This window comes from Neoarius graeffei, chromosome 2 (genome assembly GCF_027579695.1).
Source record: "Neoarius graeffei isolate fNeoGra1 chromosome 2, fNeoGra1.pri, whole genome shotgun sequence".
Taxonomy (NCBI): domain Eukaryota; kingdom Metazoa; phylum Chordata; class Actinopteri; order Siluriformes; family Ariidae; genus Neoarius; species Neoarius graeffei.
Window position 1 is genome coordinate 51,834,568 of NC_083570.1, and position 25,765 is coordinate 51,860,332.

General features: G+C 39.1%; 1 protein-coding gene across 1 annotated transcript in view; it reads left to right on the top strand.

The window, feature by feature from the left end:
• Nucleotides 1-3,082: 3,082 nt before the first annotated feature.
• Nucleotides 3,083-25,765, top strand: part of cspg4 (chondroitin sulfate proteoglycan 4) — an 84,642-nt gene continuing 61,959 nt past the window's right edge. Inside the window, exon 1 of the mRNA XM_060914376.1 lies at nt 3,083-3,186. Within this exon, the coding sequence (XP_060770359.1) occupies nt 3,117-3,186 (70 nt within the window). The 5' untranslated portion in view covers nt 3,083-3,116. The remainder of the gene's footprint in view (nt 3,187-25,765) is intronic.

Sequence of the window (25,765 nt, forward strand, 5' to 3'; positions counted from 1 at the left end):
CATTTGTTTAACTGGGTTCTCTTTATCTAATTTTAGGACTTGTGTGAAAAGCTGATGATGTTTTAGGCCATTTTTCTGCAGAAATATAGAAAATTCTAAAGGGTTCACAAACTTTCAAGTACCACTGTATGTTGTACTTAGCTCTGGATAAGAGTATCTGCTAAATGCCTGTAATGTAAGTAAATGTAAGATAACTTCTTATGAAATGGCTTAGCTTTTATTGTAGAGGCATAAAAACAAAGGTTAAAGCCACACATATGGATTTCAATGCACATGCAAAGCAAAAGCATTTTAAAGAAATGATTGCAGTTTGGGGAATATACAGGGCTAAAATAATGTGTGGGTGACACCATACATTCAAAACAAGCTTATCATTACCATAGTAACTTTAGATAACCTACAGTCACCCATCAAGAATGTAAAAAATGAATATGACACAATGTTTTAAATTTTCAACTCCAATTATTGGAGAGACTAATTGCCTTTCCTTGTTTTTTATGCCTCCACAATAAAAGCTATTAATTTTGGAATTGATTATATTAGATTTTAAATTTTGGAATTGAGCTAAATAAAGTCACAGTCACAGCAAGGTGAAATGTCTGGCATTGTTTTTCTTCACTGTTAATTACATGTTCATGTTCAAGACCTCAAGGCCCATGATCTGACTATCTAAGATTTTTCCCGTCTGTCAGTAGGAAATTCTAATTACTGTAGTGCAATATCTCAAAAATAAGTTGTTAAATATAGGATTTGTATGGACATGCTAACACCAGATGAACTGATTACCTGTTGCCATTGATCCAAATATAGTCAAGGTACAGTATATGGCAAAAACTCTGTGCACACCTGATTATCACACCCATATGTGGTTCTTCCCCAAACAGTTGACACAAAGTGTGAAGCACACAATTGTACTGAATGTTTTTGTATACTGTAGCATTACAATTTCCCTTCACTGGACTTAAGCAACCCAAACCTGTTCTAGCATGACAATGCCCCTGTGCACAATGCCAGCTCCATGAAGACATGGTTTCTCAAGGTTGGAGTGGAAGAACGCAAGTGTCCTGCATAGAGCACTGACCTCAACACCACTGAATACATATGGGATGAACTCAAACACCAACTGCACCCCAGGTCCCCTCACCCAGCATTAGTTCCTGACCTCACTAATTATCTTGTAGTTGAATGAACGCAAATCTCCAGAGTCACACTCCAAAATTGAGTGGAAAGCCTTCCCAGAAGAGTGGAGGTTGTTATAACAGCAAAGGTGTAATAAATCTGGAATGGGATGTTCAACAAGCACATATAAGTGTGATGTTTACACTGTAAACCCGAATAAGTTGAGTTTACTTAAAAAAATTGAGGAAAGTGGTTGCCTTAAAAAAAATAAGTAATTATTAATGATTGAATTGAGTACCTTAAACTTACAATCTTCTGGTAAGTTTAAGGTACTCAATTCAATCATTAATAATTACTTATTTTTTTTAAGGCAACCACTTTCCTCAATTTTTTTAAGTAAACTCAACTTATTCGGGTTTACAGTGTATAGGTGTCCACATATTTTTGGCCAAATAGTGTATATTTGAGGCAATGCAAATTAGTAGTTGTTTAAATAATAATGTTTTCAAATACATATGAGACAAAATGATTGACAGCCTTTAGGAGTATTTTTAATCATTACAATTCAACACTGTTTACAGGTTTTTGAGAGGTACATTTCTAGCAGCATATATTTTGTTTCTATCTTTTTTCGATGATATTTCTTGGATGAGTGCATTTTTTCCATCCATTATTATTGAGATTTTGGTCTTGCTAAATCTCTGAAACACATTGTAAGCAAATTTAATTCAGTCACATTCCCTTTACTTGTGTTCTCATTGGATATGTGTGTGTAACATTACCCTTTTTCATTAAAAAAAAAATGGCCATATGGAATCTACAATGATTTCAGTCTGCAGGACTGGCCATACAAAGTTCAGTGCCACTGTCAAAATGAATTGATTACAATGAGCCCTTGTAAGCATCTGGAAGCAGTTATAGATTCTTTTTTCCCCTTGAGGACTGAAAAAAAGATTAGTAAAAACCCTAAGGGACACACACACACACACAGCTCTGGTTAATCTGGACTGAAGGTGTGACAACACAAAAAAAAATGGGATCAACAAACGGTAAAGAGAATCAAGAATCTGTTATAGTTCTGACCTGTATGTCTCAAGCCACACTGGGTTTGCCTGGAACTGAAAACCCAGCATTTATTCTTGAACGTCATGAGGAATTCTGCTGCCCATGGAAAACTAGTATATAAAAGGCAGTTCAGTGAGTCACGGTTATTATGAGTAAGCAGTTGTAAATACATTAACTGCGGTGGAAAGGATGGAGAGCTGTCTACATTCAGCTATAAGTTATTTATAGCACATTTGCACAGATGTAGCATTAGCAAAGGGAAGTGTCTAGATTTTAAGTGTGGCCAGGTTGTGTAATTTGAGAGAAGAAGCAGGAAACCAGCAGACAGAGGGCAGCACAGAGAGGGGGGCAGCTGTGAGTTTGCTTAGTAATAATGTCATATTGAAAATTGTTTTATATCAAGCTCGAGTAGAGTTAGGTCTGTAGAGATACACCAGTTGCACGAGTTGATTGCTTTTTTTATGACACAAGTTCACTAACTCTACCTGCTTTCAACTTTCACTATATAACAACAGTGACAATAAAACTAAATCCTCTCTGATAGCTTCCAGTTGTAATATAAGAAAAGGAAGAATATTGAAACAAAGTGAGCTTGTTTTTTCTGTCTGCACAAATCTGACCTGGCAAAGATATTTTGATTTCTCAGACAGAGAGAAAGGAAAAGATAAGTAGGACTGAACAAAGAGGGAAAAGTTAAGTAGTTTCTTTTTCTGGCTGTTGCAGGGCTGGGCTTTGGATGCATGGGATGTGTTTTTAAGGAAGGGGTAGGAGGTGGATTCTCTGAGCATTTTGGGGAGTACAGGGTGTCCCTTTCAGGTCTGGTTGGTCCGCCCCCTTCATGAGAATATCCTGCATAGACCTCCGGGTCCCTAAATGCAGACAGAGTTGTGAATGGAGAACTAGACGAAGAGACTGCAGAACATACTGGCAACATGAGAGTGCTGCATTTAGTCCTATGTGCTGTACTGGCCCTGCTGTGTCTGCCTCAGGCAAGCCGTGGAGGTAAGACAGTCCAAGTTCAGAAATAATCTTTAATCAAAGCCACACTGAGGCTCTGTCTGAAATCATACTTTTCACTTTTCTGTTTACAAACTTACCTTTACTCCTTGTTTTGGCTATGATTTAAACAAGATTGCAGCTGCATGTATTGTTTATTTAATTTTTTCTGCTTACTGCCAGATGAATTGTGTGAAGTATGAATGGACTACAGACAGCAGTAGGTGTCTGTGTCCATATATAGTATATGTGTTAGCGCTATAGTGTTTTATATATATATATATATATATGGAGATGCTTAGAGACTTGAAGGAATAAGGAAATAATGAGAGTGATGTGAGGTCAGCATCACTGGTGTGTGCTATACCGTATGTCTTGGAGGTGTGCAAATATCACAATTAAAGGTGAAGTCAAGGTGTCAGACTTGGCAGGAGGTTGCCCATGTATCCAAGTGAAAGACTTATTCATCTGCACAGGGGAAATAAAAAAAAAAGAGTTAGAAATGCAATGCTGCCATAGTACTATGTGTCATATAGCTCTCCATTTATTTATTTATTTATTTATTGACCAGGGGTTTAAACTTTGGCTTGGGTATGGGGGTTGAGGGTGGTGCGTGAGTAGGGTGGGGGTATGGGGGACTGCAGACATCCGGCAAGTTCCTCAGGGTGGGAACTCCATCATAGCCAAGAGTTGTGGCTTGCAGAAGGCCAGTCTGAATGAAGAGAGCCTTTGAGAGCTGCCTGAGGAACACAGACCTCTACTCACTCCACTCCGGCATGAACAGCTCTCAGATGTTTTTACATCTTCACAGTGACTTGAAAATCTACACTTCAATTCCAAGGAAATCAAACTGGGTATTTAAGTGAACTTTATTGAGTCGGGCTTCAGATCATTAGGTTGGCAGTGGATAGAAGCTTTAAGAGAAAATCTGTAGAGTAACAGAGTGAATGCTTCGGTTAGTGTCGAATGTCTGATTTCAATTTCATTGCACAGCTTTCATTACAATTTTATTACAACTAAAATCTTTTGGGTTAAGCGATCTTCAGTGACTGTGTATTGTGTCTGTGTGTGGTTCTGTTCATGAACATTGAGCTGTCTAAGAAACAAATGATCACTTCATAAAACACCTGGAATGCTTCAAAATGACCTCACTTCCTTGAAATTGTTTATATCTCCTTACTGCATTGCTATATGAGCACCATCTAAAAAGCATTGGAATGAGCTCCCATAAGAGCAGTAGTCCCAGCTCAGCCATGATGTGTGGCTCTAGATCAAACCAAGACAGCATGGGTGTGGCCATTGAACACAGTACTTGGATCCCATATATACAGTGGTGCTTGAAAGTTTGTGAACCCTTTAGAATTTTCAATGTTTCTGAAATAAAAATGGCCTAAAACATCATCAGCTTTTCACACAAGTCATAAAAGTAGATAAAGAGAACCCAGTTAAACAAATGAGACAAAAATATTATACTTGGACATTTATTTATTGAGAAAAATGATCCAATATTAAATATCTGTGAGTGGCAAAAGTATGTGAACCTCTAGGATTAGCAGTTAATTTGAAGGTGAAATTTGAGTCAAGTGTTTTCAACCAATGGGATGACAATCAGGTGTGAGTGGGCACCCTGTTTTATTTAAAGAACAGGGATCTATCAAAGTCTGAACTTCACAACATATGTTTGTGGAAGTGTATCATGGCACGAACAAAGGAGATTTCTGAGGATCTCAGAAAAAGAGTTGCTGATGCTCATCAGGCTGGAAAAGGTTACAAAACCATCTCGAAAGAGTTTGGACTCCACCAATCCACAGTCAGACAGATTGTGTACAAATGGAGGAAATTCAAGACCATTGTTACCCTCCCCAGGAGTGGTCGACCAATAAAGATCACTCCAAGAGCAAGGTGTGTAATAGTCAGCGAGGTCACAAAGGACCCCAAGGTAACTTCAAAGCAACTGAAGGCCTCTCTCACATTGGCTAATGTTAATGTTTATGAGTCCACCATCAGGACAACACTGAACAACAATGGTGTGCATGGCAGGGTTGCAAGGAGAAAGCCACTGCTCTCCAAAAAGAACATTGCTGCTCGTCTGCAGTTTGCTAAAGATCATGTGGAGAAGCCAGAAGGCTATTGGAAAAATGTTTTGTGGACAGATGAGACCAAAATAGAACTTTTTGGTTTAAATGAGAAGCGTTGTTTGAAGAAAGGAAAACACTGCATTCCAGCATAAGAACCTTATCCCATCTGTGAAACATGGTGGTGGTAGTATCATGGTTTGGGCCTGTTTTGCTGCATCTGGGCCAGGACGGCTTGTCATCATTGATGGAACAATGAATTCTGAATTATACCAGCGAATTCTAAAGGAAAATGTCAGGACATCTGTCCATGAACTGAATCTCAGGAGAAGGCGGGTCATGCAGCAAAACAACGACCCTAAGCACACAAGTCGTTCTACCAAAGAATAGTTAAAGAAGAATAAAGTTACCATAATATTTTGGAATGGCTAAGTCAAAGTCCTGACCTTAATCCAATTGAAATGTTGTGGAAGGACCTGAAGCGAGCAGTTCATGTGAGGAAACCCACCAACATCCCAGAGTTGAAGCTGTTCTGTACGGAGGAATGGGCTAAAATTCCTCCAAGCCGGTGTGCAGGACTGATCAACAGTTTAGTTGAAACGTTTAGCTGCAGTTCTTGCTGCACAAGGGGGTCACACCAGATACTGAAGGCAAAGGTTCACATACTTTTGCCACTCACAGATATGTAATGTTGGATAATTTTCTTTAATAAATAAATGACCAAGTATAATATTTTTGTCTCATTTTTGTAACTGGGTTCTCTTGGTCTACTTTTAGGACCTGTGTGAAAATATGATGATGTTTTAGGTCATATTTATGCAGAAATATAGAAAATTCGAAAGGGTTCACAAACTTTCAAGCACCACTGTAAAGTGCATCTCAAAAAATTAGAATATCATTAGAAAGTTCATTTTTTCGTAATTTCAATCAAAAAGGTAAACTTTCATACATTCTATATTCATTACATGTAAAGTGAAATATTTCAAGCCTTTTTTTGTTTTAATTTTAATGATTATGGCTTATAGCTCATGAAAATCAGAAATCCAGTATCTCAAATTATTAGAATATTTCCTATGATCAATCAAAAAAGGACTTACAATACATAAATGTCCAACTTCTGAAAAGTATGTTCATTTATACATGCAATATTTGGTTGTGGCTTGTTTACCACAAATTACTCCATCAATGCAGCGTGGTATGGACACAATCAGCGTGTGGCACTGCTGAGGTGTTACTGAAGTCCAGGTTGCTTTGATAGCAGCCTTCAGCTCCTCTGTATTTTTGGGTTGGGTGTTTGTCATCTTCCTCTTGACAGTACCCCATACTCTATAGGGCTCAGCTCAGGCAAGTTGGCTGGCCAATTAAGCACAGTAATATCATGGTCAGCAATCTATTTGGTCGTAATATTGGCACTGTGGGCAGGTACTAAGTCCTGCTGGAAAAGAAAATCCACATCTCTATAAAGCTTGTCAGCAGATGGAAGCATGAAGTGCTCTAAAATCTCCTGGTAGATAGCTTTGTTGACTTTGGACTTCGACAATCCTCTCAAGGCTGCGGTCATCCCTGTTCCTTGTGCACCTTTTCCAGCCACCCTTTTCAGCAATGACCTTCTGTGGCTTTCCCTTGTGGAGGGTGGCAATGATCGTCTTCGGGACAACTGTCAAGTCAGCAGTCTTCCCCATGATTGTGGTTGTGTGTACTGAACTAGACTGAGAGATATGCGTTATTTATACTGTTTTATTCAAACTTGAAATGAAATACTCTAATATTTTGTGGTGTGGGCTTTTTTACATAATTATGAAAAATTAAAATAGAAAAATGCTTGAAGCATTTTAGTTTACATGTAATGGGTCTAGACTATATTAAATTTACACTTTCTTAAATAACTGATGAAAAATATTGAACTTTTTTAGGATAATCTAATCGTCTGAAATGCACTAGCAGGTGTGTGTGTGTGTGTGTGTGTGTGTGTGTGTGTGTGTGTGTGTGTGTGTGTGCACTAAATTGCTGTCTGACTTGTTAGAACGTTTATATGTCCTGAGCAAGTGCTCACATTTGATCTTAAAAAAGCATATGCATTTATATCTCAAGTTATATTCATGATCATAGACTGTAAATCATCTGACACACAACCTGAAGTGAAGTTCTGTTCAAATAAGCAGTTTTATATTATTTTATATACCAGTGAAATGTTATGTAACTCTGTGCAAAGCCCAGCTCTTCAGTCTCCTCTCAGTTATTCCTTTGCTTTGTCACTGCAGAAACACTCGACACAAACAACATTTCTGCAGACAAGTTTTTGAGGCTATACAAGGAGTGTGTGAGGGGAGAAAGAGACAGTGGTGGAGAAAGAGACAGAGACAGAGATAGATTGGGTACTTGGCCGGGTAAAAGTGTTAGGATAACTCTCTGAAAGCCAGTAAACAAAATATCTGCAAAAATTAGGATGTTATTACATAATAATTGGTAATTGAACAATTGTAACTTGACTAGATTAGTCTAGCTTGTTAATGTGCGCGCACACACACACACACACACACAAGACATTAAGAGTAAATATTTACATATCCATTTATCTTTGTCAGTCATAAACTGTACCACAGGCTCCCTCATATTGCTCATACATATATGGAAGATGTAGCCTTCTGTCCAATTTACAGGCATTTCAGATTGCAGATTGTACCCGATGCTTGTGGCGACTTTCTAGATAGAGATGCAGTGTGGCATAAACAGCCTTTCCCAAAGTGGATAGTAAGCTTAATGTCACAACAGATCAGATTGCATTTAGGTCAAAGTTATCAAATAATCCATACATATGAAGGTTTAAAAAATATCTAGCCATTATTTTTCAAGTGATACATTGAAAATCAATGCAGTATTACAGTATGATGAAGTGGACTGACACCTCACTGTGGTGTCAGTGAATATTGGTTACAGATTAACCTTTATGAGTTGTGCTTCATGACTGTGCATATTACTCACCCTTCTGAGTCAGACACACTTCAGCCAGTTGCTGTGGAGAACAGCACAGTGGTGCTATTTGCTGTATTTTCTGATTCACCATCATGTTGGGTTTTACATATAGGTGTGGTTTGTGAGCAAATTGTCCCCTCATAGAACTGACAGAGTCAAAGGAACAAAAGAATGTTCTGTTCTGTGTGTATGGTGGAATTCAAAAGTTTCACTTTTTACCAATTTACTGATTTGCTGGGGTTTTTTTGTTGTTTGTTTGTTTGTTTGTTTGTTTGTTTGTTTGTTTGTTTGTTTGTTTGTTTGTTTGTTTTTTAAAGATTCAGTCCAAGTACATTGTTTGACATACAGTCTGAGTGATAAATGTACTTAAATTAATTAATAACTAATTAATTGGATTGAATATTAGGTAAATAAATATCTCATCTCATCTCATCTCATTATCTCTAGCCACTTTATCCTGTTCTACAGGGTCGCAGGCAAGCTGGAGCCTATCCCAGCTGACTACGGGCGAAAGGCGGGGTACACCCTGGACAAGTCGCCAGGTCATCACAGGGCTGACACATAGACACAGACAACCATTCACACTCACACCTACGCTCAATTTAGAGTCACCAGTTAACCTAACCTGCATGTCTTTGGACTGTGCCTATGTGTTAGCCCTGTGATGACCTGGCGACTTGTCCAGTTAACAGGGCTGACACAAGGGGCTCGAACCTTCTTGCTGTGAGGCGACAGCGCTAACCACTACACCACCGTGCCACCCCATAAACAATCATCTCATCTCATTACCTCTAGCCGCTTTATCCTGTTCTACAGGGTTGCAGGCAAGCTGGAGCCTATCCCAGCTGACTACGGGCGAAAGGCGGGGTACACCCTGGACAAGTCGCCAGGTCATCGCAGGGCTAACACATAGACACAGACAACCATTCACACTCACACCTACGCTCAATTTAGAGTCACCAGTTAACCTAACCTGCATGTCTTTGGACTGTGGGGGAAACCGGAGCACCCAGAGGAAACCCACGCGGACACGGGGAGAACATGCAAACTCCGCACAGAAAGGCCCTCGTCGGCCATGGGGCTCGAACCCGGACCTTCTTGCTGCGAGGCAACAGCGCTAACCACTACACCACCATGCCACCCCATAAACAATCATAACAATGCAAAACAACATAACAGTTTGTTTATATAAAACTGAATAATCAATCAATTAATTACTTAAGAGATTCTCTTAAAAGTTGATTGAATAAACATTAATTGAAAAAGTCTCTGACCTGAGAAAAATTTAAACATGGATTGATACATAATGTGGTCTGTAGCAGCACCTAAGGCATTATTTTAACCAGAAATAGAGCGCCAAAGTCAGCTAAAATGCCCGATCTGCCGGCCTCTTTCTCAGGCACTGGAGATTGCAGTGGTGTAACTATGGAGTGAATAATGTATATCAGTCATTGTGATCCAGAGCTATTTGTCACTTCACAAATGCATGATTCTTTGTCATGGTGCAGGGTATCCATGAAAGAATGCAATCATGTGGGCAGTGTGCTCTCGATGTATTTTAACTCTAAAAGTTGTGCAGACCAGGCGGCACAGTGGTGTAGTGGTTAGCACTGTCACCTCACAGCAAGAAGGTCCAGTGGCTGACGAGGGCCTTTCTGTGTGGAGTTTGCATGTTCTCCCCGTGTCTGCATGGGTTTCCTCTGGGTGCTCTGGTTTTCCCCGCAGTCCAAAGACATGTAGGTTAGGCTAATTGGTGGCTCTAAATTGATCGTAGGTATGAATGTGAGTAGAATTGTCTCTATGTGTTAGCCCTGCAGTAACCTGGTGACTTGTCTTGGGTGTACCCCACCTCTTCCCCATAGTTAGCTGGGATAGGCTCCAGCTTGCCTGCGACCTTGTCGGACAGGACAAGCGGCTACAGATAATGGATGGATGGATGGGTTGTGCAGACCAAGCCCTCTGGTGTTCAAACAGTGCAATTGCATAAAATGCATAGTTACTAGAATGCTGATTTCCACAATACACATTGTTACATTTTTTGCATTGCAATGCATTATTCACATGGCACACCCTTATGTCTGAACCATTTATTCATAGAATCCATGGTATTTTCATCCATTAGCTGAAGCTGGGACCCAACCTAAAAGTTTATTTTTCAAAGACTTTTAGAAGTTTTTCTGCATCAAGGCAAATAACAGCAATTTATCCTATCACAAAATCAACCCCAAAGAGCACTGCGGTTAAACTGTTATGTTTCTCCGACAGCATTTATTTTAATGGCTGTCATTCAAAATAGACGTGCATCGAATTTTCTTTCTGAGATAATGCAAAACTTAAAACAGTGAGAGAGTAGAAAGAAAAGGATTCCTTACTGAATTGGAAATAATACAGAACCAGGTGTCTGAAACCTAGCATGTCTAGAGCTCTGTTGCTAAAAGAATGATATGAGGAAGCATGAAGCATCAGCCACAGACAGAGAGAGAGGAGGGGAGAGGATGCTGGGTGTGGCACTCAGAGACTCTGTTTTAACTATAGTTAAATACATTTGTCAGCTCACATTTTAGAGCTTAACACAGACCCGGTTTTCATCACAACTGCAAACAAGGTAATAACAGTTGTATTCATCAGATGTACCAATCCAATCTCATGGAAAAATTCACAGAATTTTGATAGGTACGACTTGACTGGATTTCAGTCATGAGACCTTTTTGAAAGTCTTTTGATCTGATATTTATTTTTATAAGTATTTTGATCTGATGGTCAGGGAGAGTCTACACACTACACTCTGAAATCAAAGAACCCTTAAGGGTTCTACATTATCACACTTCAATCATTTTATGTGTAACACGAGCAAAGGATCAGCCACAACTACATTTATCTTAAAACTGTATAGAGAGGGTCCACTGGCTTATTTGGAAATTTTGACTTAAATGTAATCTGATCTGTTGTGACAGCGAGCTCAGCATCCATTTTGGGTAAGGCTGTTTATGCCACACCATATCTATATCCAGAAAGTCATCCTTAAGGGTGATTTGGTTGTTTCTCTGGGAGAGCCTTAATATAGTACTGCAACATATTTGAGAGTGTTTCTCTATCAGGAAGGAAAGCTAAGTGTAGAATGATAAGCTGATAAATGCCATGCTTATTGATAGCCCATTCCTTTGAAATGCAACAATGATGACGCTATCCTCTAATTGTGAAGATAAATGTTAATGATGTATAACCAGAATGCACCACTGATGGCTGTTTGGGCTTTGCTGGATAATTAAATTTTTAAAAAACCCAGCTGTGCTATGGCTTTGTTTCCATCTAACTGCAATTGTAACAAGATTAGGAAGGTATTTTATTGGTGATGGTAAGTAGCACAGTTGCCACTGCAGGTAGAATCCCATCAAGTGAACCAACATTCATTCAACATCAGGAGATGGCTGTGAGGATAACAGTACATCATATAAAGGTAAATTATTTCCCTCACTACTAATAAGGAAACTGGGTCATCTCTTGGCATTCTTATTCTCGCGAGGATTTGTTGCACAGCAACATCATCAACACATGGAACAGCCTGAGGCATAGTTATGCAAGTTGCTCAAAAATTATTTAGACAGTGGTTATGGACCTGTTTTATTTGACAACATATTGAATCTCAGATTACCTTCAGAAATAAGGTAAATAAGTGGGCCAACTCTGATCAAACAGCAACATCAACTGTACACTGCAGTTCTGGATACTTGCGCACATGATATCTGTACTGTAAAAGGTTACCTCATGTTTAAAAAATGTTCTCATATCTCTCTCACACAAAATTGCAGCATAAAATTCCAGTTAGATATGCTTCTCAGCCTAGTCTAAATGGTAATCTAAAACCACTGTCACATGACTAAAGACTGAACTGTTTTGAAGGGCAATTGCATTGCTTTCCGCTGACAGCAATGGACAGCTGTTAGCATAATACTATCAGTACCTGTTCTAGAACAAATCTGCATTGAAGTATGAGGTGTATTGGGAGGTTTGCAAATATCTTTTCACATAGTTGTTCCCCAGAGACAGACAGGAGCTATGGAAAGGGATGGGCTTCTGACACCTCATATATTATCTCATAAAGTGCTGTGGATAAATATAGTTGAAGCAGAAAATAAAAAAACACTGACTCACAGGCCGTTGAGAGGAAACAGGGGTGTAAAGGATCCCTAGATAGAGTGTGGTGGGAGCCAGTGCACACAGTGACTCCTGTATTCATGGCCAGAGTCATGTCGTCATCGAGAATGTATGAGAGCTCAAAATAAACTAGAGGAAATGGCAGGCTGCACTCTCAACATTGAGGAGGACGAGTTGCTGAAATGCCTCTGTGTGTCTGCTTCAGGCATTGGTGACAAAGAAACCTCTCCTAGAGACAGACAGCTACTAGTGTTGCTTTTTATATTTGTGCCAAGAACTGATACGGCCTGATTGGGGCTGGTTTTAAATATGGCTGCATGTGACAGAATCACCATGCATAACATCATACAGACACAGGCCAAGGGCTCCAGGTAACATCAGGATGGGAAAAATAAGATCTCAGCAACTTTGTCCATGGCATGGTTGGGCTGGTTTGAGTATTCAGAAAGTGCTGTTCTTCTAGGATTTTCACACACAACTATGTTCACACAGAATGGTGCAAAAAAACAAAAAACACCCAGTGAGCAGCAGTTCTACAGGCTTGATAAGGGAGGTCAGAGGAGAATAACCAAACTGTTTCAAACTTACAGGAAATCTACAGTAACTCAATTATCCACTATTTATAACAATGGTGAGGGGAAATTTATCACAAAATATGCCACAAAATATACACAATATTCCAACCTTGAGGTAGATGGGTTACAACAGTAGAAGACCACATCTGATTCCACTCCTGTCAACTAGGAATATGAATCAGAAGCTAAAAAGAACACAAGTTCATTGACAGTAAACAATGATTGGAAAAATGTAGCCTGGTTTTGTTGGTCTTCTTCAATTGTCAGTCATAACTTATTAGTAAACCAAAGTGCTCCCATACACTAGACCTTAAATATTTAGAAAATGTCAAGCTCATGCTTGCTAACAGAAGCCATTGCTGTTTTCACAAGCTAATACACTAATATGGTTGCATAGCTCAGGAAAAAAGCATGTTTAGAAGAAGCATTTAATCGAATCAATATTTTATGATGAATAGCTTTAATATACTTTATTATACAATCTGTTGAATGTATTATTTAATAGGCAGATATCAGATAGAGAGCCTCAGTTTCCTAATGCTGGTGCTACATACAAACTGTGACTGGGATCCCTATTCTTAAATAACCTCGACATGAAATGAATTTGCAAGTTAAAAGTTGCTGTGATGTGGCACAAATAGTCAACCACAGACCTGTCAAAATGCTCAAGACTAAGATAATGTGTTGATAAATTAATTCTTAAATTAAAGTTCGCAGAGTAAGTACTGTAAATGGTTTGTGGCATACTGTATAGTACTCTGTGGTTGGTTGAAAAGAGCAACTGGACTTGCTTGACGATTCTTGAAAACGTTTCGCCTCTCCTCCGAAAGGCATCCTCAGTTCTGTCTGACTACTAGGGAGTATCCAGTATTTATTCTCTCATGGATCATCATAGAATCCGAATCAGAATGCTGATGGCTGCATTGTAGGTGGCCGATGACACCCACCTCTGTTCAGTGATGGTCGTTCCAGGTTGACAAAAATGAATGATCCTCTCTGGCTAAGATGTCTGCCAGTTTTCTGGAAGTCCTCTCATACTCCCACACCAGTCGAAGGGATCTCATCCCAAAGTGCGTAGAAACATATCTGTGAAGAAACTCAGTCGTCCAGGTACATAGTAATCTGTGGTTGGTTGAAGAGAGCAACTGGACTTGCTTGACGATTATCTTGACGAATCGTCAAGCAAGTCCAGTTGCTCTCTTCAACCAACCACAGATTACTATGTACGGTACCTGGACGACTGAGTTTCTTCACAGATACTGTATAGTACTCTGCCAAATTCTTAGGCACATGTAAAGAAATGCTATAAAGCAAAGATCCCATTGAAAACTAGAAGGGCACTTGGTGGCGTGGACACCTCCACCAAGCCACATATTATCAACATCAAAATCAAATCACTTAAGCCTAAGATAATACTAAAGCCTCATATCGAATGTTATTCTATCCACATTCACTGGATATGAGCAATCGTGCGCTCTGATTGGCTACTCCACTACTAGGAGTACTCATATACCGTGAATAGAGAAAAACAAAATGGAGGTACATGTTGCTGAACCAACCGAGGACGAAATAAAAACTCTGCTTGAAAACAAAACCCCAAAAAATACAAAAACAGCAACAAAATATGGAATAAAAGTATTTTATGGTAAGAACATATTTTTATTTTTCAAGAATTATTATTATTATTGTGGCGGCACGGTGGTGTAGTGGTTAGCGCTGTCGCCTCACAGCAAGAAGGTCCTGGGTTCGAGCCCCGGGGCCGGCGAGGGCCTTTCTGTGTGGAGTTTGCATGTTCTCCCCGTGTCCGCGTGGGTTTCCTCTGGGTGCTCCGGTTTCCCCCACAGTCCAAAGACATGCAGGTTAGGTTAACTGGTGACTCTAAATTGACCGTGGGTGTGAATGTGAGTGTGAATGGTTGTCTGTGTCTATGTGTCAGCCCTGTGATGACCTGGCGACTTGTCCAGGGTGTACCCCGCCCTTCGCCCGTAGTCAGCTGGGATAGGCTCCAGCTTGCCTGCGACCCTGTAGAAGGATAAAGCGGCTAGAGATAATGAGATGAGATGAGATTATTATTGCATTTTATTTATCAAATTTGCAAAAAATAAAAATGCTCTGTTTCACAAAATCCAGTGAAGGTGGATAGAATAAAACAGTTATTACACTCAATATTGTTGTACATGGCTTATAGCCAGCTCAACACTATGCTCCTCGTCAGTGATCAGCTCATGTATGACTCGATTTTGTAGAATAACTGTTAAATATGATACAAAACACCATATTGTTACACCCCTAATATAGCATGATATACCACAGTCAGATGTCAGTATCCCATGAATTAATGCAACACCATGTGCAGGTGGGTTAATTAGCAGGCAAGTCAGCTGCAAGCAAGTCCAAGGACCTGCATAGACCTTTTATTTATGTGCACATCTCTACAATTTACCTGTAATGGATTCAGGACCAGATGTAGGTATGTGAGGAGACATAGTATAAAACATCACTGTGAGACCACAAAAAGCACTCATTAATGCTCAGTTTCCTAATGCTGGCGCTACATACAAACTGTGACTGGGATCCCTATTCTTAAATAAACTTGACGTGAAATGAATTTGCAAGTTAAAAGTTGCTGTGATGTGGCACAAATAGTCAACCACAGACCTGTCAAAATGCTCAAGACTAAGATAATGTGTTGATAAATTAATTCTTAAATTAAAGTTCGCAGAGTAAGTACTGTAAATGGTTTGTGGCATACTGTATAGTACTCTGTCAAATTCTTAGGCACATGTAAAGAAATGCTATAAAGCAAAGATCCCATTGAAAACTAGAAGGGCACTTGGTGGAGTGCATACAATTTACCAAGCCACATATTATCAACATCAAAATCAAATCACTTGAGTCTAGGATAATACTAAAGCTGTACGCCAAATTTAATCAAAATCCGTTCACTACTTTTTGAGCTACGTTGGGAACAGGCAGAAAAATCCTGGATCTGCATACAGATCCGAATTTGCATCAAAATCTAATCGATTGTTCCTTGGCACATGGCCCACCTTCCATCAAGCTCTGATCAAAAGCTGTTCACTAGTTTTTGAGCTACAGTGGGAAAAGTCAAAAAAATCCTGGATATGCAAGCATATCTGGATTAACATCTAAATCTAATCAATTGTTCCTTGGCCCATGGCCCACCTTTCCTCAAAATTTCATCAAAATCTGTCCACTACTTTTTGAGCTACATTGGGAACAGACAAACAAACAAACAGAGGTGAAAACATACTCGAACAAAGTTGGCAAATGTAATCATGAAATTAAACATTTCTACATAAAACCTATAAAATCTATTATAAAGACAAGTAAACAGTAATAAATAAAGCCAGTGTCTGGTATGACAACACTTTGTTTTCAAAAATGCATCAACAGTTCCAGGTACATTTTGTGCAGTTAAATAAAGAATTTGGCTGTTAAGTTTCACTGAGCATCTTGGAGAATCTGCCACAGTTCTGCTGGAGACTTGCTTCTGTTTCTGCAGGTAAAATCTAACAGCCTTCATTATGTTTTTCCAGACAGAAAAAAACTATGGTCTATTGTGTAATATGTCACTTTCTTTACAGACACATAAACATCTTTCTGTTGTTGTTGTTGTTGTTGTTGTTGTTGTTGTTGTAAAAGTAATGTTTGGAAATCTAAAATATTTTACTTACTCAATAATGCAGACATCATTAAATTAAATGAAGAATTGTATTTTTTTTTTTTTTTTAATTTAGGGTGCCTAAGGCTTTTGCACAGTACTGTATGTTGTTTAAGCAGGGTTGGGCTGCTGCTAATTCAGTACATTGAATGGAATATGTAATCAGCAGCATTTCCATTTCTCCACCCTTTTTGTTCAGTTCTCCCTCAAGCGGTCATATAAGAAGGAAAGCTATGAGCTTTGTGTGTTTCTACGTACATGCACAGCACACAAACTGACCATTTAGATTTGTATGTGTTTCATAGAAATGTATCATATTCATAGCACAAACATCTTTTTGCATTTGCCCCTCAGAGTTTGAACATATGAGTGGATAAACAGAATATTTAAAATGCAGAACCAAAAGGTAAAAGAATCACTCTCTGTGCTGCTGATCTGATCTGAGTTAGGCTTGCATTTTCTGATTAGATCACTCAAAATACTGTCAGTCATAAAGCTTTTGATTTAAAAAAAATATGAAAAAAATTTCAGTCTAAATCACTTCAGGCAAACGAATTCAGAGACTTTTTTGATAGACATGACTGAACAAATGTGAGCTTGGAGAAGGCAATTAATCAAAGCTATCTGAGCAACCATCATCAGCTGAAAACATGAAAAGCACATAACTCATACATACTACTGATACAGGCCTGTGATATGTTGGATGGATTATCGCCTATATAATTACATAACTATCATTTTATTATGTACTACATAGAAATTAATACGAATTGACAACTTCTGAACTGATGTATGCATGGTATGTATGTTTAAACTTTTAAATAGTATTATTATTATATTATTAGTATTGGAGAGATGCAGCACATTTGATACAGAACTGGTCAGGTTCATAAAAAAAGTTGTTATTCTTTGAAGCTTTAATATTAGTCCTTCTACAGTAGATATAAAAAGTGTACACACCCCATTAAAATGATAGGTTTTTCTGATGTAAAAAAAAAATGAGACCACAATAAATAATTTCAAAACTTTTCCCATCTTTAATGTGACCTATAACCTGTACAGTTCAATTGAAAAATAAACAAATCTGTTAGGGGGAAAAACATAAAAAATAAAAAATGTACAATAAGCTCGTTGCATAAGTGTGCACACCCTTAAGCACCTTTTGATTTAATCTTTTTGGGTAGGAGTCTATCAGCCTGTCATATCTAGACTTGGCAATATTTGCCACTCTTCCTTGCAAAAGCGCTCCAAATCTGTCAGATTGCGAGGGCATCTCTTGTGCACAGCCCTCTTCAGGTCACCCCACAGATTTTCAATTGGATTTAGGTCTGGGCTCTGGCTGGGCCACTCCAAAACTTTTTTGGGGTCATTGTCATGCTGAAAAATTAAATTCCTCTTCATCTTCAGCTTTCTAGCAGACACCTGAAGGTTTTGGGCCAAAATTGACTGGTATTTAGAACTGTTCATAATTCCCTCCACCTTGACTAAAGCCCCTGTTCCAGCTGAAGAAAAACAACCCCAAAACATGATGCTGCCACCACCATGCTTCAACATGGGTATAGTGTTCTTTTGGTGATGCGCAGTGTTGTTTTTGCACCAAACATACCTTTTGGAATTGTGGCCAAAAGGTTCAACCTTGGTTTCATCAGACCATAACACATTTTCCCCGCATGCTTTTGGGAGAGTTGATGTATTCTTTTGCAAAATTTAGTCAGGCCTGGATGTTTTTCTTTGACCCTACCTCATAGTCCAGACATATGGAGAATACAGGAGATTGTTGTCACATGTAGTACACAACCAGTACTTGGCAGAAATTCCTGCAGCTCCTTCAGTGTTGCTGTAGGCCTCTTGGCCGCCTCCCTGACCAGTTTTCGTCTTGTCTTTTCATCAATTTTAGAGGGACATCCAGTTCTCGGTAATGTCACTGTTGTCCCATATTTTCTCCACATCTTGATGACTGTCTTCACTGTGCTCCATGGTATATCTAATGCCGTGGAAATTTTTTTTGTACCCTTCTTCTGACTGATACCTTTCAACAATGAGATCCCTTTGATGCTTTGTGAGTTCTCTGTAAGCCATGGCTTTTGCTGGAGGATGCAACTGAGTAAATGTCAGGAAAATCCTACTAGGACAGCTGAACTTTATTTGGGGTTAATCAGAGTCATTTTAATTGATGGCAGATGTGTACCCAAAAAGACTGAATGCTGTAATTAAATCAAAAGGTGCTTCAAGAAAGTATTAGTTTAAGGCTGTGCACACTTATACAACCATCTTATTGTGTTTTTTTATGTTTTCCCCCTAACAGATTTGTTTGTTTTTCAGTTGAATTGTACAGGTTATAGGTCACATTAAAGGTGGGGAAATTTTTGATATTATTTATCATGGTCTCATTTTTTTAACATCAGAAAAACCTATCATTTTAATGGGGTGTGTACACTTTGTATATCTACTGTAAATTTAAAGTCTTAATTATGGTATACTGGATACACACTCTTAGAAATGTGTTTATTAATGGTTCGTCAGTGATTGCTCTTTCTATAGTTATGCGTTTTCCGCTTCTTCTAAAGAAACCCTTTCTGAATTTCTTATTGGATCGACAAAACTGGCAGCACAGACTGTTAACAAACATGCACTTGTCATTTCACATGAGACAGAGATTGGCTCAGGGCTACAGCCATGAAGAAGATGGCTTTTCATTGCTATTCAAACAATATTTTGCTCGCAGCCCAAGCATCATAAGTAGGAAGCATATTCAAACCTATTCAAATGAATATCTTAGCATACAAGACAGAGAAAATGGAGGTGAATTGTTAAGAATATGTTTGTTCACTGGAGAGGAAAATGAGGCTATTAAGCAAGTCCATTTAAGCAATTCTGAGTTATGTAACAAATTGCAAATATTATGTTTGGACATTAGTGATGTGCATGGCATATGGAACAGCATTGGTATGGCTTTTTTTCTTTTTTGGTTAAAGCTAGACAGTGCAAATTTATTTTTTGGCACATGAGATGCTGTTTAAAATAGAAATAAATAAACCTGTTATACAAAGTGTTATGGGGTTGTGTTGCTGAGCAATGAGAGTCACTGTGCTGCAGACAGCCAACGCCCTAAACTGGGAGCCAGACCATCTGGCAGTGCAAGGGGATCCCGCTTCTGGAAATGACCGTTACTCAATTACGTCTGCTACTGACTTTGGCAAAGTTCTCTCCTTTTTTGGTAGTTTGGGACTGTTTCTTTATGCCATTTCCTTTGGGTAGTTTCCACATGTGTACTTTTTAGAGCTGCAGCAGTCAGTCAGGACAAAGCCTCTTTCTTGTAGTAGTCCAGTAACAAACAACCTAGCTTTCTTTACACAGTTTTCCTATTCCACCTTGCTGAACCACCCCTTCTGTCTGAGGTGGACTCGCCCACTACCTTGTAAAGAATCAAAAAAAGAAACGTTCTTCCGTACAAACCACCTCAAAGTCTGGCAGAACGAGGGTGAACTGAGTCATAATTTAAATCCTATACTCATTGCTAGGTCTGTCTGATAGAGGAGAGGACAAAAGAGAGGTGTGTCCACATTTCTACTCTTCCCTGTCATAGCCCACTCAGTCCGATGACACAGTTAAGGGGCATGTTTGCTCTAAATGCATGATTTAATGGCTTAATTTACTCTAATGTTCATGTATAAACGGGAAATTAGTGTAGTTGGAATGATGTTTAGGCTCTCAACTACCACATGGTGTGAAGAAAGGACAAAGTAATAGATGGACAGAGAGACCACCACTGAGGCAAATAAGCAAACCGCAGGCTGTGATTTGACTTGGGCACGTGCACACATTTAAGAGTTTTCTAAGTGAAAGGATGCCCTTTGGCATCACTTAGTATGTGTAAGCCTCTGAGAGAATTCAAGCTTTCTATAGCTCCTCACAAATCTGTACAGGATTCAGGCAGGAAGACAGATGCATACACATGGATGCACAAAAACAACAACTGTCTCAGGTAGCTTCTGCACAATGCTATATTCACATTTTCCTGACTGGTGATGAAGGAACAAGCTAAGTACTTTTAGTTTCAGTGACATTCAGTTTATACATGCCTGATCACATGGGAATGGGTATGTTTTAATGGCACCACAATGTGAAAAGTTGTCCTGTTAGTGTGGTTTGTTGTGCTGATGGTAGAACTGCAGTAGTAGTCCAGTGGAAGGGTGGTGCCATCATTCTGTGGTCTAACACACACACACACTCACAAATTCCTACTCATCATTGTCTTTGATCAATGGCACAATCTTTTCTAGTCATTGATCCAGACCAAATTATTCTCTCCCATTATGACAAATCAGCATGAGAGAAGTTACTGCAGCTGCCAGATGTTTAGCAGTTTGTAGATTAGCTGAAGGAAGGCTAACAAAATCCAAACAAGCTGAGATGAAATGGAGCAAAATGACATGAACATGGAAACAGTTTCAGAACACATATGCTTTATTGACACATTCACATAGCAAATCAAATACACTGTTATTTAATTGAATACAGCTTTTGTGCATTGATTTGTTTCATTTTGGAAATATAGCATAATAATAAATTATTCATACACTTTCTTTAGCCAGAGTTCCTCATGGGTAGAAAGTAACAAACTACATGTACTTTTGCTACGGTAATTGAGTTATATTCAGTGTGCCAGTACTGTTTTGAGTATAATTCAGTATGTGCCAGTTTTAAATCATTCAATTTCCAGACACAATAAAATAAAATAACCCAATTTCCTGTGGAAATATGTGTAGCCATTAGTTAACTGAGTGAGTTATAGCCTACTAGCTAGCAAGAACTTTTGATATTTTGCAGCATAAAAGCTCTGTATTAAAATTAAGATGCCTGATAAAAATTGGCTATTGTGTTAAACATATCTAAGGGCTATAAGTAATGCTCAGGATAATGTATAAGAGGCATTTCTGCTAGATAGCTAACTATACTATATACCTTGAAACATGAATGAATTAACATGAGTTAGCTAACTAACTAGCTAACTAGTAAGCTACTACAACCCCAACAGTATGTAGCTATTCAGCTAACATTTCCTTTCTTATTATACTGTTGATATTGGGGGTGCTGATCACTTCAGCATAGCTCACTTGGTTGGTCAACATAATTGTTCAAAATTTCTGTCCTCAGACCAAAATATGTGCATAGAAATTGCAGCACCACAAGGCAGGTTGTATTTTTCCCCTTTTCTGTTGACTGCAATCAAATGTAGCGTAAAAGCAAGAGATGGAAAAAATACAGTTTAGAATGAACATCTAATAATAGTATTGCAAGTACTGTATATTGACATGATCAAGATATGGAAAGGATCCGAATCATGATAATCACATTAATCATGTGATCACTCACCATTTCAAATGTTCAGATGGACAATGCTGTATCCATGTATTAAATATTATTCTCAAATTCCATCACAAGTTTCCATCCACTATCCATAACTGCTTATCCTGTGCAGGGTCGCAGGCAAGCTGGAGCCTGTCCCAGCTGACTATGGGCAAGAGGCGGGGTACACCCTGGACAAGTCACTAGATCATTGCAGGGCTGACACATAGAAACAACCTTTCACACTCACACCTACGATCAATTTAGAGCCATAAATTAGCCTAGCCTGCATGTCTTTGGACTGTGGGGGGAAACCGGAGCACCCAGAGGATACCCACGCGGACACGGAAAGAACATGCAAACTCCGCACAGAAAGGCCCCCTTTGGCCCCTGGGCTCAAACCCAGAACCTTCTTGCTGTGAGGTGACCGTGCTAACCACTACACCACCGTGCCGCCCCATCACAAGTTTAAAGAACTTTAATGGTGCAATGTTTTCATTTACGAAGGAATGTCACAAACTGAGGAGTATGAATCAATGAAATCATGACCTCATGTTCAGTGAGAGGGAAACTGATGATCTATGATAATCTCACTATTAAGTATCTGTTCTCCCTGAGAGCCAGGTTAAGCTGAGATGAAGTAAAAGGCAGAGCAACTTGTTTAATAAGCAGGCCATGTGTGCCAAAGGCTGCTGATCCGGTTTCTCTTAATGAATGCTAATAGATCTGCCTGAATGTATGTCCTTCTCCATCTCGTCCCCCCTGCTGAAACAAGCACACCTCACAGCTTCCTCTTAAGCAACCGTGAAATTAGAAATCACAAATTAGACTCAGGAAGTATTGCTGTTTCTCCAGCAAGCCCTTGAATGTGACAGAATACATCGGACTATGCAGCACAGATTCTAATAATGTTAAAGAGATTCGCAAATTGGTACCTTGTGCCATTTGTTGGTAAATTATGCTTAATAACTAAAATGTTTTCACCTCTTTGAGAAGAAAACATGGTGTATAAACATTCTTGGAATGCTGTTAAAAGTCATGTTAGTTCTGATGGAATATTGAGTATGCCTGTAGTTTTGCATCTGATTAAAACGAATCCACATTTCACTTTAGAAACCAGCTTTAAGTTTTAAGAAAGGTTCCAGAAATATATAGTAGATTATTTGTGCAGCAGGAACAAGTGAATATCCGCGTGGGTTTCCTCCGGGTGCTCCGGTTTCCCCCACAGTCCAAAGACATGCAGGTTAGGTTAACTGGTGACTCTAAATTGAGCGTAGGTGTGAATGTGAGTGTGAATGGTTGTATGTGCCAGCCCTGTGATGACCTGGCGACTCGTCCAGGGTGTACCCCGCCTTTTGCCCGTAGTCAGCTGGGATAGGCTCCAGCTTGCCTGCAACCCTGTAGAACAAGATAAAGCGGCTAGAGATGATGAGATGAGATGAGATGAGATGAGATGAGATGAGATGAGATGAGATGAGATGAGATGAGACAATTGAATATGTGCTTCTCCGTGTGTAGTAGTAGTAGTGAGTGTAGTAGTGTAAACGAATTCTGCAAGATTAGTAAGGAATGCTGAATTGCATTTGTATTCACTATGCACAAGCTAAATGTCACACACTTGTGACTGTTCACAATGATTGCTCAATATGTATGTATGCACTTCATGTATTTAATATGAAAGAACGTGTACGGGTTCATGATTGCAGACAAAATCCTTATTTGGGGTCACTTGAAAGTTTTAACTCCGTGTCTTGTAGGATGACGTGCAATATTTTTGCTCATGCTCCACCCTGTTAGCAGTTCAGAAGACCACATGTCGATGTTTGACCACAGAAAAAAATGTGTAATAATGTTTTATGGGACATTTAATGAGACAATTTTATAAGAACTACTTTTGTCATGTTTTCTCTGCTATTTTTTGGTGTTAGATGTTGAAAAGCTTTTCCTCACAGCAACAATCATAAGTTATAAAAGAAGTGAGATATAAGCTTTTAACATCTACCCTAATGCCCATTCTCAAGAAGCTGGCAATTACAGTATCGGAGCAATGATATTATCTTTAAAAAAATAAATAAATAAAATTTAAAAAAAGAACACTACAGTCTTGGATGAAGTGCACTTATGCGGGTGGGAGGAGGCGGGGGCTGTCATATGAGCAGCTAATGATGGCAGACAACACAGACTCACAGGATTGACTGGGTTGTTTATAGACTTACTTCAGTTCCTTCTAATCATTCGTATCATTCATGGTGAACTCATTTATAAGGACAGGGTGAGAAGAGCACCACCAACAGAACCTGACATTTCCAGCAGATTATGTCGACCTTTGCAAACTGTTCTAGGTGGTGTTTGTCTCTCTGTCTTGTTTTGATAATCTATCTCTCACATGCTATACTTGTTGTAAATTCAGATAAATCACCGATTAAGAGATGTCAATACCATGAGATACGAGTGAGCATAAAGCCAGTCAACCAGCAGAGCAATTCCCCAAGAGCAAGAACATTAATCTGAATAAATCTGTGATCTTGTCTACATAATATTTAAATCCATGTTTACTGATGTTTTATATGTGGACGTCTGGCAGCCATCTGCAGGCTATGCATACTTCAGACTTCTAATAAACATTGTCCTGTTAGTAGAGAAGAGAACAGCCATCTGAGTGCCCTGATGGATGCCTGGAAGCTGATAGACACATATTTCATACTTTTTATTTTGCACATGCTGTCCGTGTTTGCAAGTGCCTCGCCATGGGAATAATGTAAGAGGGCTAGAGACAGACAGAATAGGAAAATGGAAATGGGGATTTGGAAGTGGGTGGCTCTTACAAGAATGCTGGGGATCTCAGATCCTTAGCTGAGCACATGTTTAAACCATGTCTTAGTGGAGTGTGAGCATGATCCACAGCTGTGCAAAGCTAACAGAGGTTGAAATGTAGCAGGTTGCTCTGTCACCTCATATTACAGCCTGATAAGGCATAAAACTTTGCACACTTTAACTCTTTACCCCTTAAAGCAGTTGCTACAGCCACCCTTGTATATGTATATACTGTTCATCCTTAGAACATACAACCCCGATTCCAAAAAAGTTGGGACAAAGTACAAATTGTAAATAAAAATGGAATGCAATGATGTGGAAGTTTCAAAATTCCATATTTTATTCAGAATAGAACATAGATGACATATAAAATGTTTAAACTGAGAAAATGTATCATTTAAAGAGAAAAATTAGGTGATTTTAAATTTCATGACAACAACACATCTCAAAAAAGTTGGGACAAGGCCATGTTTACCACTGTGAGACATCCCCTTTTCTCTTTACAACAGTCTGTAAACATCTGGGGACTGAGGAGACAAGTTGCTCAAGTTTAGGGATAGGAATGTTAACCCATTCTTGTCTAATGTAGGATTCTAGTTGCTCAACTGTCTTAGGTCTTTTTTGTCGTATCTTCCGTTTTATGATGCGCCAAATGTTTTCTATGGGTGAAAGATCTGGACTGCAGACTGGCCAGTTCAGTACCCGGACCCTTCTTCTACGCAGCCATGATGCTGTAATTGATGCAGTATGTGGTTTGGCCTTGTCATGTTGGAAAATGCAAGGTCTTCCCTGAAAGAGACGTCGTCTGGATGGGAGCATATGTCGCTCTAGAACCTGGATATACCTTTCAGCATTGATGGTGTCTTTCCAGATGTGTAAGCTGCCCATGCCACACGCACTAATGCAACCCCATACCATCAGAGATGCAGGCTTCTGAACTGAGCACTGATAACAACTTG